The sequence below is a fragment of the Daucus carota genome, chromosome 2 (genome assembly GCF_001625215.2).
Source record: "Daucus carota subsp. sativus chromosome 2, DH1 v3.0, whole genome shotgun sequence".
NCBI classification, from domain to species: domain Eukaryota; kingdom Viridiplantae; phylum Streptophyta; class Magnoliopsida; order Apiales; family Apiaceae; genus Daucus; species Daucus carota.
The window spans coordinates 41218224-41236541 of record NC_030382.2 but is presented as its reverse complement, the minus strand read 5'-3'; the positions used below and the strand labels follow the sequence as shown (position 1 = coordinate 41236541).

The following is an 18318-nucleotide window of genomic DNA, read 5'->3' as shown; positions in this document are numbered from 1 at the left end:
CACCTCCCGGATCATATCTGGAGGAGGGCGCGTCCTCCCCTCCACATGGTGTTAAAAAACAACTATAACAGTAACTACAACACTAAAATAGCAATAAAAAATTTATAAAAATGAGTGGACTGAGTGAATATCAATTCTGTATTCACCGCTTACAATTTAAGTATGGACGAATAAATGTGTTCATCAATATATTTGTGCTGATCAACTTATTTCAATTTGTTAATTAATAATTTTGTATTAGAATAATAAAAATTATTTAACAAAATTACCAAGTCGAATGGTGAAAGGACTTGATTGGACTCGAACATGATTTTACTGATTAAATTCTGACTAACTTAATATATTATATATATATATATATATATATATATATATAGATGATGACATTTACAATTTTATATTTTCAAAAAAATCAAACGAATCTAAGTTTTACGAAAAAAAAATACATCAAAAAAAAAAAAACACTTATACAAGATAAACGGATGATATATATATATATCATGTAATTGAGACATATATAACAGTCGCGAATAGAATGCGTATTAAAAAAAACTAAAACATATATAATAGTCAGAAATTTCATAATCATATTTATCTGCAAACAAAATATCATACACCCTAAACTATAATTCATGATTCATACGTGAGTTACATAATTTGTTTGATGATATATGATTTATTTTTATACAATTTTTATCCATATAATTATTTGATGATTATATAATTTTATCAGTTTACATTGGATCTCAAAAATCAGATATATAATTTTTATCTTTTGTACAAATATATTTTGAATTTTTTCCATTTAAAAAGAGATTAGAGGCGACTAATAAACACATTATAAGCCAATTCGACTCAAACAGAATCATATTGATTTGATTTACATGAAACTGGCTCAATCGCAGACGAACTCAAGTTCAAATAAGAAAACTTGATTAATAAGTTAATCAAGTTTATACCGACTCAAGCTCGAACTTCACAAAACTCGATTTGGACCGATTCATATAAACAAATCTCAAGATTTCCATAATGAATAATATCAAAATCAAAAATTAATTTATTAACGAATAAACTTTTTGTTAGTTATAACAAATTTCTCAACTTACCATCATTATTAGTCGAACATACTACTATAAATATCTAATATTTTCATTGCCGTTTTTATTATTATCAGATATATACCTTTTTTGTCATTATCATCTACTGGGCTCCTACTGTCAGAGCATCTCCAACCATTGAAAACCCTTAGCTAAAAAGTGAGGTGACATATTTAAAATAAAAAAATAGCCAACAACTCGAAAAACACAACTTCAACCATGCTCAGCTATTTTCTATAAATTTAACCAAGCTTCTATGGATGGTTAAATTTGTCAAACCTCTATATGTCTATAAGAAATCTGTAGGAAGATTGCACATCATCTATTATCATATTAAACTGATATATTCAATTTTAATAATCTAAAATATTAATAACATACTATTTTTAAATTATAGCCAACCAATATAGCCAATACCATTGAAGCAAAATGTTTTACAGGTTCAGCAAATTTTACATAATATATTACAGGTCCAATTTAACCAACGATTATAGCCAACGCCTTTGGAGATGCTGTCAGCTGTCTAGGTCGTCAGCGTTGTGTACTGTACAGATTTAGGCCGCAAATTTATGGTTTTGAAATTAAGACGACGGCCACTGCTTACGATGGTTCACCGAGTTGGTGAGAGAAATTAAGTTTATTAATTGTTACTAGTATTTGTCGTTGGGAATAAAATTTAACGTCCGTTTATCGTAACTTAAAAATAATAATATATTATGTTTTATAAATAAAAAGTTAATTACAAGTGAAAAGTAATTTTTATATATTGTGTTTGAACAATTGTTTGGTGTTTACAATTTATCAAGTATAAAAATTATTAATATAATAATAAATTATTATAAATTATCTTTTGAAATGATCATTTATTTGAAAAATCACATATCGAAAATAAAGAAAAAAGTTTCTACTAAAAAAGGTAAGATTTTCAATTTCTTGGACTCTAATTAATAAATTGAAAATTGACTTATAAATTTATTACACAAACCATACGAATATGCCATTTCTAACTTAACACCCCAAATTCGATCGACGGTGTATTTCACATTTTAGAAATGATTATTTCCAAGGGAAAATAGATTTTTTTGCCACCCAACTTATTATTTGTTTAGAAACCTACCACTGAACTATAATTTTTTTCTTTTTTGTCACTAATGTTAGGTTCGGACTTTTTTTTGTCACTAACGTTAGGTTCGGATTTGATTATTGACACTATGTTATTTTTTTAGTATTATTAAAATATAATGTTAGTCTACAATATAATGACGATCTGATATGTGTCTATATGTTTATGTAGTGTCCTAGGTAGTTTACCTTGGAGGACGAGAGTTGGACACGCATTTTGAGACTCCAAAAAATTTCAAAAATTATTTTATTTTATTTTTTCTGAATAAAATTTAATGTTGGTTTTTTTTTTCCTTGAAAAAACGTTGGATTTTTTTTTTTGTCACTAACATTATGTTTTGATTTGATTATTAATGATATGTTATTTTTTTAGCATTATAAAAACATAGTGGTAGTCTGCAATATTATGGTAATATGATGTGTGTCTATAACATTATATACAGTCATCTATATGTCCCTTAGCTAGTTTACTATGAGAGTTTAACAGGCATTTTAAGAACCTAAAAAATTTAGTTTTATGAATTATTTTAAGACTCCACAAATATATAGTATCACTTGACTTTATAATTCTTTACCACTACTTGTCACGTATTTTAAGGTTCCCACTTTTTATAAATATAGTTCCATAAGTTAATTTTGAGATTTCTTTTCTGAGTAAAAAAATCCATACTCTCGTCCTCTAAGATAAATTACCTAGGACACATATGGAGTACTACATATAAAGATATAGACACAGATCACTATTATATTGCAGACTACCGAAAAATAGATTTCCGAAAAATATCGTTTAGATGGTCGGAAAATTTAAATAGAGGTCTGATTTTAATTAAATATAATAAAATTTTCCAAAATGCCCCTTCAAAAGTTAACGGCGACGGCAGAAGATAACGGAAAGGGTGCAGAGTGTCTACGAGTTAAAAGTATGGGGTTGCATAGTGTTTATTCCAAAACTATTAGGTGCAATGTGCAACATGCTGAAATCAAAGGGGTGCCAAATGCAATTAACTCTAAAAAGAATAACATAGTGTTAATAATCAAATCCGAGCCTAACGTTAGTGATAAAAAAAAAATTCCGAACCTAACATTAGTGGCAAAAAAGAAAAAAATTATAGTTCAGTGGTAGGTTTCTAAACAAATAATAAGTTGGGTGGCAAAAAAAATCTATTTTCCCTTATTTCCAACATAAAATTTGTGGGATTTCTACCCAGAATATAGTATATGATAATTTCCAACGGCGGGTCCATACATGACCGTTTCAATTGTGGGCCTCTGCAATCAAGATTAGTTATACTACGAAAAGCTTATCAAAATGTATAGTGCAATTTTTCTTACCAAGGAGTTCTAGCTATATCTTAACAGTTATACAGTGACTTTAAGTTGTAGTCCCGGAGACCTGTATAAAAAGAAGAATCAGTGAATAACTTTTCTGTCTTCAGAAACTTACAGCCCTAGCTCTTGCGTATTGATATATCCATGTGCAAATAGGCCAAAGAAGTGACGAACAGTAGGAAGAATACAGATGTCAACATCAATGGCTCTGCAAGCATGAACAGTGGATGGAACTCGTAATAAACCTGCAGAATATTAATAAAAAAGTAGACAAAGTTAATAGCCACACTTAATTTAGAGAAGATATATTTATTGGCACATAACTGTGGGAGAATTGGTGATATGCATCGAGATGGACTAATTTACTTAATAGTTCTACCTTCACCAGTAAATCAAATCAGGCTTCACCAATCACCACTAGGGCATATAGAGATAATTTTTTGTGTGGGGTTGAAAATGAAGGGTAGAACACCCTGGATGGACTAATTTATTCAATAGTTCTACCTTCACCAGTACAGCAAAATATGAAATCAGCCTTCACCACTAGGGCATATAAAAATTATTTTTGTGTGACGTTGAAAATGAGGGGGAAAACCCTTGAGAACAAAGCCTAAGGAACAAAAGAAAGAAGACAAGAAAAACATATCTATGTGTTTGCAAATCACTTGTAGATTTGTAGTTAACTAAGAACTACAAAAACTATGCGGTCCATGAACTTCAGTTCTGAAGCTTGAAATAATCTAGTCAATATAAAGGAGCAACATAATTACAGCTGTGCAATTGGATCAAAATGAAGAGAGAAGAATATTCAAAAAGTATTAACAGACAAACAAGAGCAGCTGACTGTAGTGATACAAAACAAAATGAACAGAGAGATAGTAAGTGCGTGGGATAAAGGGTGTACAAGATACCTGGAAAGGAATGTTATGATCCGGGACTACATTTTTCTTTTTCAAAACCACCACAGGCCTTCCAACAACATCGAGGTATGAGTAACTGGTCTGCAGAATTTAAAATGAAAAGGTATACTACTTAAATTATAGTGTTAAATTTCTAAGGTATTGAACGCATAAAGCATACAAGACAATTATGGCATAATCAGAGGGAATAACCCCATGACGTTAATGCAAGAAACGTCACTATGTTATCTACCAATGACACATATCTACATCACAAGATATCAATCCCCTAGGATAATCAAAACTAGATGTATCAGTATATATAGTAACTTTTGTGTGTTGCTAAATTCCTTCAAATGACAATGAATTCACCTCTAGATTCTGTTCCGCGTGAAAAGACAGCAAAGCAGAAGGATTTTTAGATCCCTCTGGCAACACTACCTGAAAGTAAAATAAATCCAGTGTCAGAACAATGTCAGTCATATGCGAGGACAAATTTCTGCAACTTAAGATGGACTTCAATAGCAGGGATCATAAAATTAAATATAGATATAATATAGACAACTTTAATATAATATCCCACCTTGACGGTCAAACTATCCACCACAGTCTCAGTTATAGGGCATCCAAAACTGAAATTCAGGTACCGTCTACCATCATCTGATTCAAAAAGAAAGTCTTGCAACGGTAGCCCATATCCAATAGTAAAGGTCGCTTTCCAGCCTCCAAATAAAGGATATCTTGGCTCGATCTCCAGCTCTGACTGAGAATGACATTAAAACCAAGCTTTAAAATAGGCAGCCATGTATGATGATTTATTGATTTATAAATATATATATTAAAAAAGCTTCAGTTAATCGATCACTAGTGACAGCCTCATGATTTAGAAGAATATTCAAGATCAACTTCACTTAATCATTCACTAGTGGATGCTGGAAAAATGCACGTAATAAATAGGACTGGAAGGCAAGCAAGAAAGAGAAATACAAAGAATGCAGGCACCCTTTGCTGTAATTTGTTCTCTATAGTCAGTCTAAAAGGTGAACAGAAAACAAATGAGCCTGCACAACTGCAAATGGATTCCATAAGTTTGTCTAGGAGAAAGGAAAAAGGATCTATAAAATTTCAAAAAATGTCAAACACCGGACCTAGAAAGAACCAAGATAAAATATATATTAGTGTAGCTCTGTTTTCAAATGTTGGCATCAAAAACTAGCTATGTAATAGTGAACTTAAATAACATTGGGGGAAACCACCTTAACATTCTCTATATTTTTCTGTATTTTCTTTTGCAAAAGCAAGTATAGGGCACGAGAGTAGAACGAAGATAACAACCAAACAGTTTTATGTATTGATTAACCCGTGCTTTGGGGCAGCGATATAATGATTTCCTATAATCCTTTATTTTTACTAAGGTTTATAAATCGTGTCACTTTTTTTTAATAAAAAATGTTTTCCTTCAATATTTCCCACTTTTTAGTTATTAGTTAGAAATAAGAATTGTAGTTAGTGTTCTTTTTAACAAAATTTGCATTCCTACAACAATTCCAATCTTTTAGTTATTACTTTTAATAGGAATTATATTCCTTTAATATTTCCTATTTCTTAGCTAATAGTTGAAAATAAAAATTATATTCCTTTCACTAATTTTTTCTGGCTATTACTATATTAATTATCTATTTTCACTAAAAAAATTCTAGAACATTAAAAAAATAGTTTTGAGCTATCCTAGAGGTGACACGTACCCATCTTTGTCTTTACCTTCATACAAGTACTAGTTGATTAAGCTGCGAATCGCGGAAGCCTATTAAAAAGTATATAATAAATTCTAAAATTTATGTTTAGGAATCATAGTATTACCTTTAAATGACGTTGTCTTTCACCGCACCATCTTCCCTACTATTTTATTTAAACTCAACATATTTAGCAAAAGCAAAAATTTAACATTTAATGTATATCTCTATAGTAATGTTTTGTGAGCCGACACTCGCTTTCGCACCAAATTCTTATAAAATTATTAGTGTAAGTATATATGTCAAGTTACATTAAATTTGTAGGTAATGAAGGAAATTATATGTTTTAAAATTTGAAGTACAAATGCTCTATAAAGTTAGATAAGTTAAATACAAATTAAGATGATTAATTGATTATAGAGTGCCACCTAACCCTTCCTATATATATTAATTGATACAAGTTCCTTCCTGAAATAAGAACCTAAATGGGATGACGATATATTTGAAATTCCAGTATGGCAGGAAACAAACAAGGAGGATGAAAGATGAACCTTACAAATAATAATACTCCTAAACATATTGCTAGTTGCCAGGTACTGGTAAGGTCAAATACAAGGAAATTAAATACTCATGCACACAGTTGCTCGACTAAGACTCAAACTCACAATTTTTGGTAACTAAGCACGAGGAATATTCGCTAGGTGTGCTTAGATAATTAATAACAATGCAGGTACCTTCTTGAAATCAGAACGCAAGTGAGAAGATGAGATATTCCCTATGTTATCACGGTAGTATACAGAATGCACCCTTGGCGGTAATTTTGCGAGAAGATGCTTGAACGAGGAAGCACCACTACCAGATGGTCTCCCTTGATATTCAACTCTGCCAAAGGAAGCTTTAAGAGGTAAGAAACAGGTACACACCACGTGTGTGTTTTTGTGTGTCATCATCAATAAGAGGATCTGAACATGCGAAGTGCATAAGATATATATACAAGTTTATGCGTTGATATGTACAAATATAATAAACCTATAAAATTAAAACAGGGGCAATAACAGGTTGGATGCCCAACATAGTCTATATTAACATTAAACAATATGCTAATGTTGTTCACACAAGAATAGTAAATATGTTTTGGCAACAGGCCTGGACACAGCGCTAGAACTGATGTCATGCTAACTAAATTTTAAGATTTTAATATACACAAGATCCTATCTATGTGTAGGGCTGTAATTCGAACTGAGTCGAGTCGATTTTTTTATTTTCAAATTCAATTTCAAGTTCCTTTTATCTACTCAATTCGAGCTTAGAAATTTTATTCAAGTATACTTGTTCGATCTTGTTAACAATTTTTCAAGTTTGATTCGAGTTTGAACTACTAAAAGTTTTAGAGTATTTTTAAGAGCCCAACTTAAATCAAGCATAATCTATTATATTTAAAAATATATACAATTGAGCTCAAGTCGATTCGAGTTTGGGCTCGTTAAAAAAATCTCAACTCAAATTCTTTGTGCGCGCAAATATTTTTTTGAACTCCGGCTTGAATTTGAGCTTATTCGAACCCTTTTATCAAGTCGGCTTGATTCATATGACAACCTTCATCCACATGTTATTGGCATTTGGCAGTACAGCACAGTTGACAACTCATTCTGAGAGTATAGTGAGTTCAGCCCTTTCTACCCCATCAAACCTATACTGCTTGATGTTCCAAAATCACCATGAATTCTTGATATGTGGTTTACACAAATTCACATCCAGTATAATGGCTAAAAAGTAATAGATCATATTAGTAGTAGTGGACCTGAAACATTATGTATTACTACAATTAAGGCCTCATATATTTCTAGGGACTAATAGTCTTTCAATAAAGGATCTTCGAACTTGGAATATTATGAAAGATGGAATGATTAAGCAATTGCTAATATTCAACCACATAACTACCCTTCAGTTATATCGTGCCAGACTAGTAGGAGTCTGGTCGATTTATCAAGGAGAGGACATCAAATAATACAAGGAGCTATATGAATCAAATAAGTTTATGTTAGACTCTTCATTCTTTATTATCAAACCTATCAAGACATGCAAGTAAAACTAAAAAGGGTCTGAAAACTTCAGAGATAACAAATGGTGAAGGGGAGATACAAGGTTTCTTTTTTCAGGGGATATCTAAGTTATATTTCGAAATCGCAAACTCGCATGTTCTAATTGAGTCAATTGACACATTCAATTGGTTTCGTAAGACACCAGGCCTTCCTTAATATATTCATTGTAACTTATTTCAAAGATTGGAACACTTGATTCCTGTTAACCTACCTGTACTTTGTTTAACTAGATACAATAATCTACAATGGCGCTCGAAGGTTTAAGATATTTGCAATGCTGTGTATATTTATAAGCATACCTTGAAAATACGCCCTTATGTCGTGCACCACCATGAGCCAACTTGTAATGTTCTGTAATCTGAAGGTTACCCCAGTGAGAAATTTCTACTTCACGAACAAGTTCCTCAACAACAGCAAACGGGTTGTTATTCTCAAAATGAATGATTACAGGAGAATATGAATATGGAGAACGGTCCTCATAAGGCCCATATTTCAATTCTGCGCCTTTACGGTCAGCAGGTTCCACTCTTGTGAATGACTCCACCTTGCTACTTGGTGTCCGAATCATCGTTTTCTGCCTTTTGATATAATAATGTGACAGTATTAAAGCACTGTCATGGTAATACACCAACTGAGGTTCTGATTGGCTGATTTCAACCGGGAAGGGTTGAAGGGAATGAGTCAGAGCATACATCACTTCTATTGTTACAGATTCACCGGTTTTCAAGGGATTTAATAAATATGCAGTATAGTATTTGGTTCCATTTGGCGAATCAGGCAGATCAGTGGGATTCACTTTAAGTGAAAGATATGATTTTTTCCTCTTTTTCCCAACTACAACTGCTGCTTGGAGAATAGATATATGTTTAGCTTGTTCAGGCGAAAAGGCTAGAAGGACTTCCGAAGCACTAGACTTTCCCGTGTTTTCAACCTAATAAAATTTTAAAAAAACCCATTAAAGGACTTTAAATGCGGAGAAAAGATTTTAAACATTTTAAAGTGTATCTTGTATAGTTACGTACTTATGTAGAGAGAGTTTCGATGTAAAGTAATAATTAGTTCAGTATATTATCATTTGATAATAATGCATTTGTAAGAAACCATGTTATAACATAAATGGAATAAAAGTAAGGATTTATCATGTAATTTTACTTCTCTGCACATATTTGGTCCATGCCGTCCACACACTAGGCTATCCATTGTTCACTGGTACTCTACCTATTCTTAACTCGTTCGCAGAAAACATAGTGGATTTAGTTATAAACTATTTTGGTGAAAACTTCGAAGTTGTCAAGTTAAGATGACATACAGATAGAGCTAATCTCCTCCGTTCCATTTTACATGTCACTTTGACCTTTTGCACGTAATTTAAATTTTCAGATATATAAAAAAGATACTTCTGATTTTATTTTTTTTAAGTTTTCTATTTCTTAATAAAAATATATACTATAAACTTTTATTCACAAAGAAAAAATTCAAAAAATATTAAGCGGGAGTACTTTTTCATGCAACTTGAATTACGTGCAAAAAGTCAAAGTGACATGTAAAATGGGACGGGCGGAGTGTTTTTTTTTTTAATTACAGAGTTCTTGTCTTTTGACTTTTTAGACAGTTTCATGTTTTCAGAAAAATATAGAACACACATGTTTGCCCATTTAACTCCCGGGATAGATACATACATACAAGTATGCTATAATTCACTAACCAAATTCAACCCGACGATCCCAATTGTGCGGTTTATTAATATTAGGGTGAAAGCATAAAAACATAGTGCTGCTTTAATGATGAGTGTACAACCGGACATGGAATACATAATTTTGATAGCAATAATTCCAAAAACAATAAAAAGGCAGAGATTCATGTCTCACAAAAGCCAGCTGACATACTTTATCTTACAGACTTCAACACTCACGTAGAGCATAGATTATGCATTAAAATATTACCTTCAGCGTCAAGTAAACCCTGACAATGTGTGAGATCACATCAATCTGGAACAATGATCAAAATGTTAGTCACACCCAAAGCAATGGTTTATACCATATTAAAATCACTAATGAACTCGATTAAAGAAAAACATTCTAAACCAGTATGCAAAGTTGCCATAACGAGGGTACATTGAGTTGGAGGCGGGAAGTTTGAATCACAGATCCTTCAATTGAATTGCAACAAAAATAAAACAGTTTTCTTTTTGCGACACATTTTTACTTCTATTCAGCAATAACTCCATTTTCAAAGAAAAAAAAATTATAGCCCCCCTCTACCATCATTTCTGGATCCTCCACTGGTGGTTCTGCTACGAAAGTGAATTTGCATTTCAAGACTGTCATCAAATGACATTAGTTTTTCAGTGTCAAGATGTCAGCTAGTAGAATTTACTCAATTTTGCCTAAAAACAGCCTTACATAGTTTTGCTGCAAATTCCGCTCGTGAAGACAAACAAAAGTATAAAACTACAAACAAAGCTATATCAAGCAGACATATCTGATCGACCAACACTTACTCTATTATCACTAATTATCAGAATAAACAACCAAAACTAGCAAATACACCACAAGTCCCCAAACATAAACACACAATTACGCATAATCTTCCGATAAAATGCAACAGAGTAAGTCACATTTCACTTCGCATCATTAACATCGCAGCGTACTAAATCACATATACTGACACAAAGATGATTAACAAAAACATAATTTTACAAAAACTTAAGCAACTCGCTCACAATCCGAATAGATTATAGTAATAAATATGCATAAACTTGTGTTAATATCTACTCGAATTGAATTGAGTTTGACATGAAATGTAAGCAACAGTGATACAGATCTTACTCTGCGTTCGGCGTCAACGATCTGAAGATCAGATGATGCAGCGAGATGAGAGAGACGAGAGAGAGTGACGAGAGAGAAGAGTAGAATGTATACTCCGTGTTTTGCTGAAGCTGCTTCCATCTGCCGGATTCAACTGCCGCTCTTTCTGCGTGTGTGTAGAGTTTGCAGAGACAAGACGACTGCAGAGTCAATACAGACGGACTAGGCACGGACTCAGCTGGGAAGATGTGGGCTTTTGTTTGGGCTTTGGTTTTGAAACTTTGGAAACTAGGCAAATCGTAGTATTTGGATAACATTGAATTAAGAATTTCTCCAAAATGTTAAACTAAAATAAATGACTGAAATAATATAATATAAAAATTTGTTCGGCATGTAGTTATCTGAAATATATGATTATAATAATTGATTAATTTTAGAAATAATATATCATTATTACCTTAAATTATCATAAACATAATATATAATTAGTACTACTAATTTGATATATTCAACATAACTAAAGTTAAGAGAAGTATCATTGATCGGACAATTTCTCTATATTTTTCGTAATAATGTATGACGGGTCACGTAAATGTTAGTCTTTTGGTTGGAGATCGAACATGCAATATTGGGTTTGGATGAGTTACTAATCTTTCATATTTATCGATTTTTATCTGACGAAAGAATGCGTTTGGACTAATATTTACTCCCTCCGTCCCACCAGGTTCTTTACGTTACTTTTCGGCACGTATTTTGAGACTCCGATAAAATATAGTTCTATAATGTGTTTTTTCTGGAAAAAAATCCTGAAAAAAAGTTTGACGTTTAAACTTTTATTCAGAAAAAAAATAATGTAAAAAAACGTTAATGAACTATACTTTATAAGAGCCTCAAAATGCGTGCAAACAGTGAACGTAAGCTTCCTGCTGGGACGGAGGGAGTAATATTTTCAAATTACTATCGAATTGATACAAAAATCATTATAAGTTCACTTCAATTTTGCAAAATAGTCGCTGTAATAGTAAGCTCAGTTAACCGAAAAGAAATTCAATCTCTATTCGAAAAGTAGTACTCCCCATCGTTTTGGGTCGGTCAAATTGACCAAAATTTGAAGGCTTTGACCGAGATTTATTGAGATTTATTAATATTTTATCAATTGAAAAAATAAAATATATATGTCATCGGAAATAATTTTTAATCTACTTTAAGATGTAATTTTCAATTTTCTAAAATAATGAAAGAATGATTTATAATCTCTGGTCAAATATTAGTCAATTTGACCAACAAAAATAAAAATGTGATAACTAAAATGAGATATTTCATCTTCTGTTTTAAAAATAGTAATTAATATATGTTCGCAACTCACTGAACACAACACACTGATTAAAATTCATGACTTATGTGAAGTATAAAGGGTTGATTTAACCGGTGTGAATAAACTTATACCCTAAACAAAGTTTTAAACTCAAATCAGTTATGTAAATCGAAAACTCAGAAATTCCAAAACAAATATAAAGTATTAAAGTTTTTTTTTGAATAAAGAGGTATTAAACATCTTCCCCAAATGATTCCTAATTTAGATACTAGATGAAGAGAAATTTTGGACTTCGAATTCTTTTTTAGACTTTGACTCGAAAAGGAAGAAAAAAGATTTCAAAAGAGAAAAATATGAGAGGAAAGAGAGGGAATCCGGGAATTCTAAAAGTCCGCTCCAGTCCGATTTACCTCTCTACAGGCCGACAAACAACAATCACCGTCTGAATTGCTCATAAAGAAATGCATGCAATATGTTCATTGTAGAACTCACCAAAGACCACATACAATTCCACTGAAAAACAGCAAGTAGAGAGGGTTTGCAAATGTATATAGGACGGATTTCATATGTCCTTAATTGAATACCACCAAAAACCAGTCAGCTAAAGCCTAGACTTACAGCTCTTCACGCACGTGCAGTACGTGGATAGGTGTTTCCTTTTGTATTCAAAATATACGGAATGGTTCTCTGTCCATATATATTTTCTCTGCACAAGTTTTTGTGATAATAGAAAGTACTACCATCTCATGCCTCAAGGATTGAATACACACAAAACGCTTACTATATCAGGCTCCTTCAGTTATCTCCACTTTCTTAGATCCCACTTGCATGCGCACATTTTTAGAACTCCTAGGAAACCTTGAGAACATCTTTGCATAGACACAACATCGGTCTTTATCTATTCTTGTTACTGGAGTTACTTTGAGGACTCTTAGATGCGGAAAGAGAAGCAACATGTGGTAGATAAGAATTACTTCATTCGATGAACCTGTGAAATAGTTGATGTCAATATTCTCAAGAGCTTTGTTGCCTAAGCCAAATGTTTTACGGATTACATCTTCTTTCTCCATTAAAATTGATGCAACAAATGTCTCAAAGTTGGGACGGGTATCAATTGCATAATCTTCTGCATAGTTTCCTTTGACTATCTGAATCCCACAAAAAAAACAAACACAAGACAAATGTTAAAAAAACATCTGACAGTACGCAGATAATGATAGTTATTGATTATATGGGATAATGTATCGATGTACCACAAATATTTGCAGGGCTCACAGGAAAACAAAGAGCATGTTAGAAATAGCAGATGAGCCGTACTGTCCATAGTATTTTTAATGGTCTAAAAAGCTTCATTGCAGGCTTAACTATAGGTATCATTCATGACATCATACTAGGTTGGAACTTTTCCCCCCCAGTTGAAGTTTCAGTTTATACTCACTAGTCCAATCCTTAATTGGTAGCTTGTAGCTCCAGACTCAATTCATTTTTCTCATACTCTACTACTCTCTCCGTCCCATTGGGATCTATACGTTTACAATTTGCTTGCATTTTGAGGCTCCTATAAAATATAGTTCCATAATATTTTTTAATATATATATATATATATATATTTAAAATAAGTATAAACATCAAACTTTTATTCAGAAAAAAATATATATATATAATGAAACAATACTTTAAAGAAGTATTAAAAATCGTGTCAAAAAGTAATGTATATAAATTCAATGGGACGGAAGGAGTAATGTAAATCTATGTAAGCCGGTCATTTTACTACTAAATCATTTGTCTTCTCACCTAGATTCCAATACAAAATGGCCTTCATCTCTTATACTTTTCCAAGTATATTAGTTGAGTTTTATTGAAGGCTCAGCACAGTCACATATGCTTACAAATTATAAATATGGGAATCAGGCATTTCTAAACCTTGATGTCGTGTTTGGCACTCACTCAAGTTTTTCAAATATTCCCTCTAAGCTCCATTGTTTCCCATTAATTTTCCATTATGTTCTCCCCAACCAAACACAATATAAGGTGTTAGAAGAAAGGCCTATATATAGCCATGTATGTTAAGTCGTGAGTGGATTCAGATTCTTTTACTCGTTATATTGGGACTTTTTAGCGTTGTTGGGTTTTCAGGATTTAAACTTGAAATCGCAAAGTCAATAGAGCTTTAAAACCATGTCAAACTACAAATTCTCTCTAAACATTAAGTTAGTAACAGAAGGTAAAAATAGATTTGGCAAATTCTTATATTAGCAACAAGGTTCTTAAGCAGACTGAACCAGACTGATTAAGCAATCATGCGCTATAGCTTGCGAATTATTCTGAAGTAAAATATAAGTAAAGATGTTAAATTGTAAAATGTGCAAGTAGGTCTACATGCTTATTGTAACTAGAAGAGAATTTGAGTTTATGCCAGAACAACTCACCAGTGATATGGACAATGTTTTCAGTCCGTCAGCTTGTCGAATCAGATTCTCAAGTTTGTTCTTATTTGCTTTGCCGATAGTGATATCCAGTCCAAGAACCTCTAGGTTTGGGAATTGCTGATCTTCTATCAATTGATTTGCAACGCACTATAATTGCAAAATTCCAATAAAGCTTGTTAAGAATTTATATGTGTTCCGAATAATAAGATTAAAGCAAGAACAGAGGTCCAAACAAAAATTTTCAAGTTACCCACTTATAATGCCTAAGACAGAAAAAAACATGATCGACTTAAATCACTAATTATAGTATACTCATATGTTCATCAAAGGGTATTAGGATGTTGTAGACACAATTAGCATGCACATTTAATCATAAGATTTACATTTAATACATGTAGACTGTAGACATGTATTCATTATCTATGCTTCAGTGCTTGTATAGTAGCATTGACCTGTATGCTCACCTTCATTACTTCATCATTCAAACAAACTAAATCTTAGTGGTAACTATTACCTCATAAGCCCAGCCTTTTAGATGCAAAGACCTTACATTCACAAGTCTATTTATAATATTGGCTTTCATATTCTCAGATTCCTGCTGGGTGATTCCGCCTGCCACTACTCGGGATAAGACCAGCTCATCAATATGTGGGCACCCAATTAAAGAGAAGTTCATGCTTCTTCGACGAACAACTAGGGTCTTCAAACTCAGTATAATCAATCTGGAAAGACTGAGGCAGTGGCCATCCAGTGTCAATGATTCAAGCTTGCACCTTGGATCTACAGTATTAATCTCCACAAAACCAAAGCAATTTTCAAGGGTCAAGTACTGTAGAGACTCACATTTGGAACAAATTGTGCTCATCTCATCATCGGAGATGTTCATAGCTCCGAGTAGAAGCGATTTGAGGGACCTGAAACCAGCTATAGATGCTAGGTCAATTTTACAATGCCTTAATCTCAACACTTTTAAAGTTCCAGCATTCACAGAAGATACAGGGATTTCCATGTATTTTCCATCATACAACATAAGATCAATCTCTTCAATGCCATCTTTCACAACCAAAGAGAGCCAGAGGAGAACATCACTCTTGTATTCTTTAGGACAGAATGAAAGCTGAAATTTCCGAACCAGACGATCATGCTTAGCCAAGTACCTTGAAATAGAATCTACAAATTCCTGCTTCTTAGTGGGACAACCATCTGCAGTTTCTTCGATTTCAACATTGGCTATTGAGGTCGACAAATGCTCTAGATTCTTACATGAAAAGCATAAACAGAGAGCTTCTTTCAACGTCAAAAACGAAAATATGTTGGTGAAAATATCAACTGGAAGAGTAATGAAGTCAAAAGCTCGGTTCCCACAAACTGTGCTAACTTCACTAGTCTTTGTTCCCGAGCCGCTTGCACCATCCATATTCATTATATTGCTCTTTTCTAGTCACTGCCAAACCAAATATTGCACCTGCAACATAGAAATGAACTAGATGACAAAGCCAATCTCAGATTTCAAGTATGTACAATCTATGAAGAGATAAACACTCTATTTAACCGATCAAATATATATACACACTACAAATTTTCTGACTGAACTATCCCTCGCTAGTAGATGGTGAGCAGTGATGTACTTAAAGCTAATACACTGGTATTTTCAGCTTCAAAAAAAAAAATATATATATATATATATATATATATATATATATATATATATATCATGGACGAACACATTGCAAATACTCATATCTGAGCTATTTCCTAGTGAAATATGAGCATTGTTCAGACATTCTAAGGCATGAGACTATTGCTAAGCAAGAAGAATTTAGCATCAACATATACTGCTAAAGACAACAATTAAACAATTATGAACAATCATTATAAAAGTAATGAGATAAGCACAAGACTTTTGCAATACTAACTAGATATCAAATAAGATTGAGAAAACATGATCATTTGAGTCAACTGATTATACACTCAGTGGAGATGGATCTGTAAACTGAAATCTTCGCTAGAATGCAGAATTCACAAATCATAAAAAGATCGAAATCTGCTTGTAATTGCACAACTCGTAAAATCATAATAAAAAATCAATTGAAATTGGCGCATGATCACAGAGCTCACAAAATCAGAAAACAGCACTCAACAAAACTCGCAAATTCATAAAACAGTATTCTGTACACGATTGCAGCACTCGCGAAAATAATCAAAGTCTATGCGCAATTGCTAAACACACACACACATTACGCGATTGCAGCACTCGCGGAAATAATCGAAATCTATGCGCAATTGCTAAAACACACACATATTACGCGATTGCAGCAGTCGCGAAAATAATCGAAATCTATTCGCAATTGCTAAAAACATACACATATTACGCGATTGCTGCACTCACGAAAATAATCGGAATCTATGCGCAATTGCTAAAAACACACACACACACGCACATATTACACGATTGCAGCACTCGCGAAAATAATCCAAATCTATGCACAATTTCTAAACACACACATGTACACCGGAACTCGAAATGATCTACAAGAGCTCGCAGCTATGAGCGTGAATGCGAGCTTCGCATCAACACACAGAATTCGGTAAAATTAAGAGCATCAATACACGCATATACATAAGAATTATCATAATTTACATAAACACGAAGAATAAAACCTAACGAAATGTGCGTATACAGATACATACAGTATTCACAGATACTTGTACATCTGATTGCTATAATTCATGTCAGAATTGAAGAAAATTCACAACATCATGCAGAGATATAGAGAAATTATAGAATCAAGTGTATGTATAGACGCGGTATGCATAGAAAGAGGGAAGTGAGAGTACCGGGACTACGAGCAATACAGAGACGCTTCCAGAAGTTTCAAATTCCAATCCCCCGCTCGTCTACTATATATACACCTTTATGTTCCTTCCAATTTTGTGTATTTAGTATTTATTTATTTTTTTTGCTAAATTTGTATTTATTATCTGGTTATTGTTGATGATACCTGTGTTTTGCTTTGGGCAATGCTTGTATTTTCTGTTACAAATCAGTCGATACTCGTACAGAAAAAGTTTATAAATAGTATATACCAAACCAAAATAATTTAAGTGTTTTTGAAAGATATAATATTATTTTTACATTTTTTTGTTTTTAAAATAGTCGTGAAATTTGTTTTTCTACTTTTTTCTCCTAGAAATGCGGAGTTGCAACCTGTAGTCATTCTTGAAACCAGAATCTATAGAATATATTCAATTTATATTTTAAAGAAATTTCTTTCATTTGTGAAATTCGATTGTATTCAGTTAGAATTTTATAAAATATATCAGAATCTTAGGATATTCGATTACAATTTAAATTATATTACAAAATCTGACGGCATCCAATCATGTATTTTAAAATATGATGGTATGCGATTGAGATTTTTCAGAATCTATTAAAATCTAATGATATCTTATGTCGATGGACTTTTTTGAACTTTACTAAATAA

General features: G+C 32.5%; 2 protein-coding genes across 2 annotated transcripts; both read right to left on the bottom strand.

The window, feature by feature from the left end:
* Positions 1 to 3367: 3367 nt before the first annotated feature.
* LOC108209978 (dolichyl-diphosphooligosaccharide--protein glycosyltransferase subunit 1B) lies at positions 3368 to 11354 on the bottom strand. Its single transcript, XM_017381203.2, has 8 exons — positions 11111 to 11354; positions 10226 to 10270; positions 8582 to 9213; positions 6915 to 7062; positions 5031 to 5210; positions 4820 to 4888; positions 4460 to 4549; positions 3368 to 3793 (listed from the first exon to the last, which is right to left on the bottom strand). Exons 1-8 carry the CDS (start codon positions 11228 to 11230, stop codon positions 3668 to 3670), a joined length of 1410 nt encoding a protein of 469 aa, XP_017236692.1. The 5' UTR covers positions 11231 to 11354; the 3' UTR covers positions 3368 to 3667.
* A 1359-nt stretch (positions 11355 to 12713) lies between these two features.
* LOC108208580 (F-box/LRR-repeat protein At1g52650-like) lies at positions 12714 to 17814 on the bottom strand. Its single transcript, XM_017379113.2, has 4 exons — positions 17672 to 17814; positions 15348 to 16298; positions 14834 to 14980; positions 12714 to 13552 (listed from the first exon to the last, which is right to left on the bottom strand). The coding sequence occupies exons 2-4, from the start codon at positions 16254 to 16256 to the stop codon at positions 13190 to 13192; spliced, it is 1419 nt and encodes a 472-aa protein (XP_017234602.1). The 5' UTR covers positions 16257 to 16298; positions 17672 to 17814; the 3' UTR covers positions 12714 to 13189.
* Positions 17815 to 18318: the final 504 nt, after the last annotated feature.